General features: G+C 44.6%; 1 protein-coding gene across 1 annotated transcript in view; it reads left to right on the top strand.

The window, feature by feature from the left end:
- The first annotated feature begins 3,369 nt into the window (after positions 1 to 3,369).
- The window catches only part of pkdcca (protein kinase domain containing, cytoplasmic a), a 53,764-nt gene continuing 45,443 nt past the window's right edge, over positions 3,370 to 11,690 (top strand). The window contains exon 1 of the mRNA XM_060831411.1: positions 3,370 to 4,231. Within this exon, the coding sequence (XP_060687394.1) occupies positions 3,524 to 4,231 (708 nt within the window). The 5' untranslated portion in view covers positions 3,370 to 3,523. The remainder of the gene's footprint in view (positions 4,232 to 11,690) is intronic.

The raw sequence follows: 11,690 nt of genomic DNA, 5'->3' as shown, positions 1-11,690 counted from the left end.
CTCAGAATCAGCTTTAATAGTCGTAACATTGAAGTCTGAGTTTGAAACTTGCGCTCTGGCAAGAAATGAGTCAGCAAATTGACCTTTCGTTTGTAACTGTAACAGGCTCTTTAAACGTGCACATTTACAATCCGAGCTGCATCGTCAAGCGGTCGCCTTGCTGAGAATGTACAACCTGACAATCTCACGGTATCGCCTTTTGTGATAAAAACTGCGTTTGGTGACATTGAGCAAGTCGAGTTGCTTGTGCTGAACGGGAGTAAGAGCCGACTCTCCCAGTCTCGTGTACTAGCCACCTATATTTGTCTATAAGTACATGGCAGATAAAAGACTGAAACCCAATCCAGTGCTAAATTTGGTGCATTTGTAAACTGCTGTCAAACCCGGTTCGTCCAATAACTCGCCGCCCTCGAGCTACCCTCCAGGACACCGATTGCTTAGCACCGTTTCCAGCGCCTGTCACGGATCATTGCAGAACCGAGATTACCAATCACGTTGACTTATGTTTGAAATTTGTCACATTCAATATTTAGATCGGTGTATGTTGCAGAGCGGCCTGGCGCTCGGCAGTTCCTGGAACGTTTAGAAGGGGTGGTTTATGTTGGAAATGGAATAACACAGCCAGGCCAGCGCGTCACTCCCATAACGAATCCTGTGTAAAATGTATCTTTGCAATCAGTCCTGAGGTGGCAGGAACAAATCACCGAGAAAGGTAGAAACAAGGGGGAAGATGAGCTAGAGAGCTGCTTTCCTGCTTCAGTAAAATGCCAGGAAACACAAGATAAAGACTAAGCATGTTGTATATATCCTGACAGTTCAAACCACTGAATATATCCCCAGTCATGTGGTACTGACTCCTCAACAACAGAAATTACATTTTCCAACTATAATATCCAACCTCAGATATTCGGTTTTTGTTTACTCGTTCTAAAGGAATTCGAAACATGATTTTTGGACCTTTTTTCTAAAACAGTTGGTGGGAGCAGGGTGTCTAATTGGTTGCTTTTGTATTCGTCCAAATGAACGTACGCATTCGTTAAAAAGTTACACTCAAAACGAACACGTTTCATGTCGATTTTTGTATATGAATACAAGATCGTGTATATGAATCAAAATAAGCGCTGTGGTGAGATTATGCCAGACCGGGGTGTGTTTTAATGCGGGCGTCAACATGGGAAGCTCGGTTATGCATCGTGTAGGGAACATGAGCTCGGTGTCTACACAAGTTGTCTGCTGTGGGTAATGGAGCAGTGGGAATGGCACTGCTCTGAAATGAGCTGGATTTATTACTTTCAGTGCTCTTGTCAGTCCCTCCGGCCACAGCGTGAAACAGTAGATGGCGTATTTCTTAATTGCAGATCATTTCTGCACTTTCGGTCACCAAATGTGTTTCTTGTTCCGATAGTACCACCCTAACCACAGTAAAGCAAAAATGTGCCATCAAAATAGACCTAACCTCAGTAAACTGCAACTTTGAAAAGAAGGCAAAAGAAAATTTGTTTTAAAAAGTCGGAAATAGTGCAGAAATCGCCTTAAAGCGATTTATGAATTAATTTTAAAAATCCACATAAATTAACAGGAAGGCCTCAAAGACAGACTGAAAAGGGAAGTGCAAGAACGATATTGTACAATGATTTGGGACTTTGGAAGTAAGTCGCCGATGTGATTCAATGATTTGGATTCAGACAAGGGTTGAAGCCAAGCGAAAACACAAACTAAAATTTGAAGCAGCAAACACTAAAAAAAACCTGGCAGCCAGCGTGTGTGGAGAGAGAAAAAAACACGCTCAGGGTTTGAAATGTAGATGCTTTACCCGAATTCTTCAGCCTCTTTTACATGATGTGTCAGTGCTTATTCAAATAACTCTTTACTCTCCTTTTCCACCATACCATCTTAGATTTTTTCCGATAAAGCGTAAGCTCAGGGAATTCTGCTTCGACTGGAGATGGTGTAACTCTCCTTTATCAATCTATTATCGTCTACTTCACATATGTAAGAAAGGCAAAATCCTGCCGTTAATAGAAATCTGTTCCGAAGAAGAGTCATGGTTATATTATTTCATTTCATCCATGTGTTTTGCAGGAAAACTCCTATTAGGTTTTTCTCTATAAATGTCATATACAAATAAAAACAAAGACTGCAGATGCTGGAAACCAGATTCTGGATTAGTGGTGCTGGAAGAGCACAGCAGTTCAGGCAGCATCTGAGGAGCAGCAAAATCATATATAGTCCACTTGTTAAAGTGGAAGAAGCAGCAAGGACTGTATAACACTTAGAGTAGCCATGGGGCGCCTAAACGTCCTCCTTGAAATAGGTTTCATGCAGACATGTTGTTTTAATGTATTTGCACACTTCATTTCTATTAATTGCTTCACAGATTTGAGAAAATGCGCATTAAAAAGCGGCATGAGAAAGGTATCACACAGTCCTTTTGCACCGCTACTATTTTACAATGTGCTGGTGTGAGTCTCAATGCACAGCGACTCCTGCTTTCCCTTTTCCTAAAGCGCTATTGCTTCGAGCTCCCGATAATAGCATCGTACTACTACGGAAAAAAAACCTCGAAGAGGATTCAGCGGGGGTGGGAATGGTTACATAAGCCAGATCGTACGGTGGGCTTCAAATGTTGCCGACTGGATGAGGCTTGCAAATGGTAAGTTATCCCGCATGACCCATTGACTTTAAACAGACGTTTCAGCGAGTAAACTGTAACATTTGCTGACAACAGTAATGAATAACCTGGATGAAAAGCTGCCCAGGTTTGCGCGCCCTTCGTTTGTTACCATTCATCAATTATCACACTAATCAAAACATTTATTATGTTTTGCCTCTTTCCGGCTCCTCCAGAATTTGAAACATGATTGCATTTGTTAATTAGTCGCTAATAGCGAGGTAATGTGCGCTTGATGGATAACCGTGTCATTGCCAATCACGCCACTCATTCATATTCCCAGAGGCGTGGGCGGGACCTGCGCTCGTATTTGTCACATGCACAACCTGGAGGGGCGGGGCCGAAACACGGTATTATAAATTGCCGAATGGTTGGCACATGAAGCAGCCAATAAACGCCGGACATGGGCGGGTATGAACGCTTTGATTGGTTGAGATCAGTGTGGTGGGCGGCATACCTATCGCTCGGTTTCTTTGGGCTGAGCGCCGGTGCGGGGAGGTCGCGGTGTACTCTGGGACCTGTAGTCCCGTGCGGCCCGAGTCCTCAGCGGATGAAGTGGAAGGACTACAACCCCCATGGTGCCGCGCGCGGGCATCCCGCCTGGCTCCTGCAACCTTGTCAATCAGCATGCGTCACGCAGCTTTGCTTATCAAGATTTGGGGGGGGTGGGAGGGGGGAGCGGAGGGGAAGCAACCAATGTGAAGAATACATCATAGGAAAGAAAAAAAAATCCCTCAAGTGTTATCTTCCCTGCAGGGTAGAAATTTTACTGTACAATGTGAACACTCCAGTTTCAAACAGCCGCTTTGCATAGTGCTTCACGCAAAGTCCTTTCGCAGATTCATCAACGAGATGAAACGCAGAAAGATTGCCATCGCCGCTGGGTTTTGCTGTTCATTCTTCCTGGGCACTTTACTGAATTTGTTATTTATCCCTGGATTTGACCATCACCAGCAGCAGCAGCAGCACCGTTTCGAGGGACCAGAGCAAGACCACCTCAGCATCGCCCCGTCCACATATTTCAACCGGGTGACCGACCAAGACCTGTTGAAGCAACTGAGGGAGAGGTACCAGGAGGTTGTCCGCTATCGGCAGCAGCCTGGCTCCACGGCGGCTGCAGGGAGGCTCGCCAGACCACTAGAGAGGCGCCTGATGGACCTCGCACAGAACAGCTCCCCCGACCAACTGCAGCCCCAGCACCAGCCGCAACCACAGAGACACCCCGGTTTCCAGAAGAACCGGCCGCTGACTGCGCCTGGAGAAAGTACCTTCGCCTCCAGCAGCCCAGTTCGGTTCCATTCGCTTCCCCTGGGCTGTCCGGATATTAATAACGCGAGCAATATCCATTATTTAGGCTCCGGCTACACTAAAGCAGTATACAAAGCGGTCCTGAATGAAACGCTGGCAGTGGCCTTAAAGTCAGTGGACTTTGGAGGACACGACATGGAGAACTGTGTCAAGCAGTACGGGGCACTGGAAGATTGCTACAGACTAGCTTCATACAAACTTGTCAAAGAGATGACACTTTTACAACGGCTGCAGCACTCAAACATTCTGAAGGTAAGTGACAGGCATTGTCCATCAGTAACCTATTGGAGCAATTTATTGCTGGGACAACAGAAAAGATTCGGTTTATTTGAGGGATGATTCCTTTGCTCAGAGATTCGTCTTTGAAAAGCCATCCAACTGTCTGATCTTTATTGGTTCAATGTACGCGTGGAAAATATACAGAGCACTTCATGACAACATTGCTATCTCGGCATTGTTTTCAGTCATTCACGATGAGTGCGAAAGCACTAACATCTCAGTTCATTTAAAGATATTTAGCTCACGTGAGTGTGCCAGTGGGTTGGATTTTTCACGGTTCAGCCGGTTCAATACAAAGACCGGTCATTCGGCATCATTTCAGATCATAATGTGATTGTAGAATTAGGTGGCGATGTTAACATGCTTCTCAGCAGGAATTCACTTTTAAAAGTCCTGCAAAAGTAATTCTGCGCTGAAATTTCATTTTTTTTCCCGAATGAATATATGATTTTGAACTTAAGTTAAGCTAAAACTTTTCGTTCTCCACTTGCTGCCTTACTCTGAGCAGATTGTGTCATCGTGTTATAACGTGACCTTTAGGAAATAATTCCTTCTGGAGTTTTCTAATTGTTGAGAATGAAGGGATGGGGGTTGGAGGGGAGAAGGAAGATAGTCTTTTACGGATGAGCTACCCGAGGAGGGTTTCCTTACAGTTGCAGTCTGCCGTCTGGTTTTCCTTCAAAGATTCCTGGCGAACTCCAGAGATTCACTCCCCGTGTACGCAGCCTTTGGCTGAGAATGTGGGCTACATTGCCAGCGCTGTGTGTGCAGAGTCCTCCCTTTGAAGCGGCCGAGTTAAAAGCGGCCACAGTGTGGCTCCGACTGTCGCTGCCGGAAATTTGGAGTGGATTTGGTTTTAACCGCCGGGGTCCGAACCGGGCTTGCAGAGGTTATTTCAGCTTCTAGTGGAAATCATTTGCTGCGGCGTTCGCCCCAGCGGGCTGCGATGCCATTGACGCTAAAAGGCAGCCTCGGCAGCACTTTACAATCAAAATCACGCTGTATTTTAAAACATTGCTCAGAGTATAAAGCCAAGCGCTTCATTCCTCACCACGTGTCCCATGACCGGTTTTAGAAGCACGCAGATATTATGCAAATAGATCTGGTGCATTATCCGTGCAATTTTTAGGAATTTGTGAGATTACCTGTTTAGAGCCCAATGTTTCTGACCAGCGCAGAGGGGCTGGCTGTCTGTCTCTCTCTCTCTCTCGAGGCTTAATTCACTTTCACAGATATGTAAAACAGACTTGCGTCTATTCAGCCCTTCAATTCAGTCCTTCGTTGCCCGACTGCTTTCGGTAGGCAGCACGAGATTGTTCCATACTATTTACCCTCTAACACAACTGCAATGCGATGGCTTTCTGAAGAAGTTTGTGCATAGCCGGACCATACTCTCAATCAGATGAGACATCAGGAACATTATTTTCGTACACACACAGTCAAGAATTTATTGTGGGATGTGTGGGTTGAGACAAATGAATTTATGTTCCCACTTGTAAGGAGTGTTAGATGCTGTTGGTCCAGTTCCTATAGTAACCGTTTTTCGGATCTTTATTAGGGTGAGGGATTTTGTGAGATGCCCAATTTAACGTGTAATGTGCAACAGAATGGGGAAGTTCTGTATTGTTTAGAGGAGGTCTCTCCCTCAAGCCTTGTCCAAACCGCCCAGGGTTGAAGCCGGCTTCAAATAGAAATGTGTCCCCTCATCGGCAAGAAGGGTTAATCTCGAGAGGAAAGCCGTACTTTTCTGGGCGAAGCTGCTCTTACCATTGCAATTGCTGACAGTAATAATATTGTGTGTGTGGTTAGATGTTGTTAACTAAAATGACCAAGCAAAATGTTGTCCTCTGCGGCTATGACAAATCTAACTTCCAGCCCCGCTCCTCACGCCAGTGTACTTAAAATGACAGGCCGAATTTCAACTCGCCAGGAACTGTTGCACTCGCCCGACTCTCCAGCTCTGCACGCCGCTCCCAGATTAAACACAGCATCAAATGTGACCCTGTAAAGATTAGCCAGCAGCCGCCGGGCCGTGAGGGTAGTCGGTCAGTGTGAATTGAAAGTGGACTTTCAGAGAAGAAAAGACCCTCAATGAGCCAATGTTTGTATTGTATTTAGGGAGAAAATCACGCCTGATTATCAGAGTCCCCAAAGGCTAGGTAGAAAAAGATAGATTGCATGGCTGATGTACAAATAAGTCCGAGAGTAGTGAACAGGCGCACCCCCACATCAACATTCAGTGATATTCGGAACGGCCTCTAGACCCATAGCGTTAACTCTGCTGTCTCACCACAGGTACTGAATTCACCTGCTGAAATTATCCAGCAATTTCTATTTTGTTTTGCTTGTGCACTGGGTAAAGTTCATAGTTGCTTTAAAAGAAGTCGAGCCCAGTTAATTAAGCAATGACTGAGTTGAATAAAAGTCGCTGGAGAAACGCAGCAGGTCTGGCAGCATCTGTGGAGAGAAAGCAGAGTTAACGTCTCTGGTCCAGTGACCCTTCTTCAGAACACAGTATCACGTAATGCTGCTGCGGCCTATTGACGACTCTCAGGCTCATTGTGCTGTCTATTCACCAGTAAGGCAGTCACTGATGTTCTATCGGAATTGTGGGGCTGGATTGCAGTGGTAAAGTCACTGGACTAATAATCCAGACCCTCAGGTTAATGCTTTGGGAACATGAGCTCGAATCTCACCAGTAAAGTTGATGAAATTTGAACTCATTACAATAATGGAATAAAATAAGCTTCTCTCAAGGCGATTGTGTTGTCATGAAAAATCCATCTGGTTCACTGATGTCCTTAAGGGAAGGAAATCTGCTATCCTGATTTCATTTGGTCTCCATGTGAGTCTGGACCTACAGCAATGTGGTTGACTCTTGTCTTCCCTCTGGGCTATAGGGATGAGCAATCAATGCTTGCCCAGCCAGTGACACCCGTGAATGAATAAAAACCAAATTGCAATTTATTTTAAACACGACCAATTTCAACGTTGTTATATTTCCCCTGGCAAGAAGAGCCGATGCAAAACTAAACCCACAGATCAGAAACCGCAGACACGATACAGTGAAATAATTCCAATTTGTACTTTGCTTAGACATTTTTTTAAAAAAGTTATCTTTATTGAAGTATATTAGGTGGGCATTGAAGATTGGCCTGCCTCTAGTTCACTGCCCAGTTGTATGCTGGTATGCCCAGACACTGGAGGGATATTTTAGAACACTCAACGCCAGAAATTTTACCGAAGTGGATTGTGACGATGTTAAACGACTGTTATTGCAAGCAAATGTTGCAAGCTGTTATTTGGGAGGGAGGGTGACGGCCGTTTCCCAAATGATTGATTTGAAGTCCCATCCGTTCGGTAAACTAAGGAGGTTTTCAGGGAAAGCTGCTCTCTGGAAATACACACGAACTGGCGCCGTTTGCTGAAGCGGCTGCATGTTCATTCTCCCTTCCCATGAACAGGTGGCCACCTGGGGAGGAAGCTGTCCTGAAACCGCAGTCACTGATGGGAGGGAAATGTCAGTTTCCGCGAGGTCGGTTCATTAAAACAAAAGGCTGGAGCTGAAATTGGACAGAGCGCGCTTGATGCGGATCACTGATTTACGGCCAGACCTTTCACCAGGACAAATTACACTGGGTGGAGCACGCTAAAAGGGAATGTTCCCTGGCCTCGGAGCTTTTATCTCTCGCACTCATTAACCTCCTGTCATTTCAACTATTGCACCTTGTCTTGGCTTTTTTTTAAACAAAAACCCTGTAAATTAACTCCTTCGTTGCATTTTTGAAAAAAAAAGTCCTGGAACTCCAAAATTCTCAGCGTCTGGACTCCCACAGGCCGAAGAATGCATATTTTCCCCGTCAGTGACCTACTGTGAAGCATCTGAAGGAATGTTCAGTGCAATAACTTATTTTTGCATTAAGTAGGGCACTCGAGTAATATTTCAAGGATGCAGAAATATAAATAGCATTTCACTCCGTTACTATTAGTTCTGGATGTATGCGCCCGCACTTGCTGGTTTTCAAGAAACCGAGGCTTTTTTGTGTCTAAACCGCCCCCTGTCTAATTAAAGCAGATGTTAATCCGCTCCTGACACCCGACGCGTGGTCATTCCTCTGTTTATTGACTAGAATTTGCCTCTCAGAGCCGGCAGCCTGAAATGGGTGGATGAGCGGAACCGACAGGCCAACTCCGGGTTGATGCTCAGTTCCCTAAGTTCACTGGCGTGACAGAGTGGAAAGTGGCACCTCAGTGAAGAGGGTTCATGCTGAAAGGTGTTAATGGTGCATTCAGGTCCCATCCCATATTGGTTTTGCTACTTGCTGCGGTACAGTTGAAGCAAGCTGGGTCAGTTACTGCATCAGCATGGCCAGTACAAAGTTAGCAGAAACTGTCATCAGGCTCGGTTGGTTGGGGGTGGGGGAGTGGGAGAGGACACGTAAAGGCGCATCCTGACTCCATGCACTTTCCCTCAGTATTTGGAATCAATATTATTCTGATTAAGGCAGAAATCTCTGATTTAAGGGGCTCATTTTGGGAATGTATTGTAACTTTATAACACGAAAAAATGTCAGAAGCAGAAATGCTAAGGAAAAGAGAATGGGACTCGCTCTTTGCGGTGACAGACGCTCTTTAACCTCACAGCTTTCTGCGTTGGACCTACTATTGACCATTCCCCCCTTTTCCGGTTCACCAACGACTGAGGGTGGTCGCTGTCCCTGCCCAGTTTTGGGAGGAGGAATCGTGGCTGGTTTGTGGGACTCAGCCCTGGGGCCCTCTTTCACCTTTTGTGGGAATGAGCAAGATGCTTCACGTTGAGGCCATTCGGCCCTAAAGGCGTTGCTATTTTGCTATCCCTCGGCGGCAGGACTTTGGTCACAACCCCTCTACGGTCACCGTTAACCCTTTCCAAAAGATGGAAAAGTTCTGATATTTTCCGCAGTGCTGATGGACGGTACACAACTCCCACAGAAAGCCTGACTCCGACTCTGAAATGGAACACCCTCCGATCCAGGGCCATGTGACGGGCAAAGAACAGATTGCCTGAATGAAAGCGTTGTACACAGAGTCCCTGCATTCTGCTGCTCGAATGGTTAATTACTAACTCGTGATAAACCAAAGAACCAGACGAACTACATTTGCTGCCTGTGACATATATTCTGTGAGCTTCATTCGGGTTCTGTTTCATTCCAGGGTCGTTCATTCTGATAGGAAAGGCAGGGCTGCCTGTAATGGAACTGTGTGTGTTGAATACAGACTGGGGCGATACAGTACAACTCAGAGAGACACACTTGTGGCCTTAGATAAACTGAATCCAGTCAATCGATCGATAACGGTTTCCCTTTCAAATATTGAAAACAAAGTCGACTAATCGCATGTGGTTTCAATCTCCGGGGTTGGCCCCATGAGAGGATAAATTCACGGGGTCACAGGTTGTGAAGATGCTGACTGGCTCAGAGAGTTTTTGTTCGATTATGTTTTGTTTTACATCAGTGACAGGGGAAGAGCAGGAGATTGGGATAAAGGGGAAATGCAAATGACTGGAAACTAAACACACTCCTGAAGGGGTGCAACCAATATTCAACTTCTTTGATTTTGCAGCATATGGTCAGCAATGCAAGCGATTCAAGCCCCTCAGATTACTAGGCCCAATTAAATTATACAGTGCGAGAGCCCGTCCAGCAGGCAGTCTAATCCTATTTTCACTAGCCAACATTCAAACGGGTACTGTTAAGAATCCTGGACCCCCGGAACGAACCTGCCTTCAGCATTTATGTTGTTACGGGAGTGTGCTCCAGCAGTATAATATGCAAAGAGGGAAAGCATAGGGCTCAGCAGGATTATTTAGCAAAGTCGATGAACGTGCAACCAGCTCTCCTGATTCAGGCTGCAATTTATTTCCCCTGGAATCTGTTCCAATTCAATTAACATTATAAACAACGGGGAAAGGTCGTTGCTGCCTTTAATAATTTTTAAGGAAAATGCACAAAATGCTAAATGATGTTAGTGAAAATATTGAAATATTACTTTACATTTTAGATACTAACGTGAGTGTAAAAGAAAGTGACAATGAAGTTATACTTTTGTTTTTGAAGGATCTGGAAAGTGGTGAACATCAACATGGAGCTAACTCTGCGCCAATAGAATTAATTCAGAAGTGAGCATTTTATTCGAAGTCAGATTTAGAGTTACAAAGCTTTCCAGTCATGTAAGGCAATTGTATAGGAGAGGCTTTGCCACAGATTATGTAGCAGTCAATGGGGGTATATTTCACTGCAGCAGTACAATTGAGCAGAAACACAGAGGATTTCAGATTTCAGATTCCACCACAGCAATTAAGAATTTGAATTCAATTAAAAATATCTGGAATTGGGTTAAACTATCTGTTCTCAGTAAGAGTGAACATGAAATAGTTTATCGTTAAGAAAACAACTGGTCCAACAAAATTTTTTATAGAAGGAAACTTGTTACCTTTACCTGCTCTGGTCTGTACATGCACCCAGTCCCACACAAACTAATTTCCCTTTGAAATCACTTATGAAACCAGACAGTAGTATTTAACTATTGCATAGAATATATTGCCGCAGTTCAAGAGGTTCACCTTCAATATTTGAGGCCAAACACAAAAGGACAAGGAGAGTCAGCTTTCCTTGTAGTGTCCTCATCCTGAAAATGATATATTGAGGCCAGGGAATGTGATTCACTCCCGGTAATATTCCAGGTGGTTGACATACTGCATGAGTCATGCCAAAGTGCAGTATCTGAGAAGGCTCAGGCTAATTAGGAATGATTACAATTCAGATGTATGCTGGACTATATAGATCTTCAAAGATGTCACCCATTTGCAGTGCATCAACAATGTCAATGGAAAGCAATTGTAATCTCAGTTCTCATGTGATGCTATGTGCTATCTCTACAATAACAGTGTGTTTTTCAATCTCTATATCTTGTTGTCCAATACCCTGGGTTTGATCTCTTGACACATGTTCTTGCAAAGCACTCTGACCAGAATCAGGAACAGAATTCTTGGTTGACTTTCTTCCTGTCCAAATGAGAGATGTACGGCCATTGGTAGCATCTCACTGGCTGAGAACAGCTAAGTCATGGAGTGAACTTACATCATTTCTGGTTTAAATTGTGCTGGATTGATCACTTCTGAAGGGTAAATGAAAGGTTACCTGGACAATAAATTCTCGTTTCTCCCTTCATTGGTGTGTCTTCACACAATACCTTCTATAAGTATTATTGACATGGGTAAGGGAGGAAAAGAAACGCACATCTTGTGACCAATCTCAGAAAATCTGTGGGCTATTCTTATCCAAATTAGAAATGCTGTGCTCCAAGGTTCTCCATCAGCAAGAAATTTTCATGGAGCACAACATTTCCATTCTTACCACTTCCACGAGGAGCCAGCCAGAGAAGATCAACCTGT

This window comes from Hemiscyllium ocellatum, chromosome 10 (assembly GCF_020745735.1).
Source record: "Hemiscyllium ocellatum isolate sHemOce1 chromosome 10, sHemOce1.pat.X.cur, whole genome shotgun sequence".
Classification (NCBI taxonomy): domain Eukaryota; kingdom Metazoa; phylum Chordata; class Chondrichthyes; order Orectolobiformes; family Hemiscylliidae; genus Hemiscyllium; species Hemiscyllium ocellatum.
This window is presented reverse-complemented; position numbering and strand designations above follow the sequence as displayed.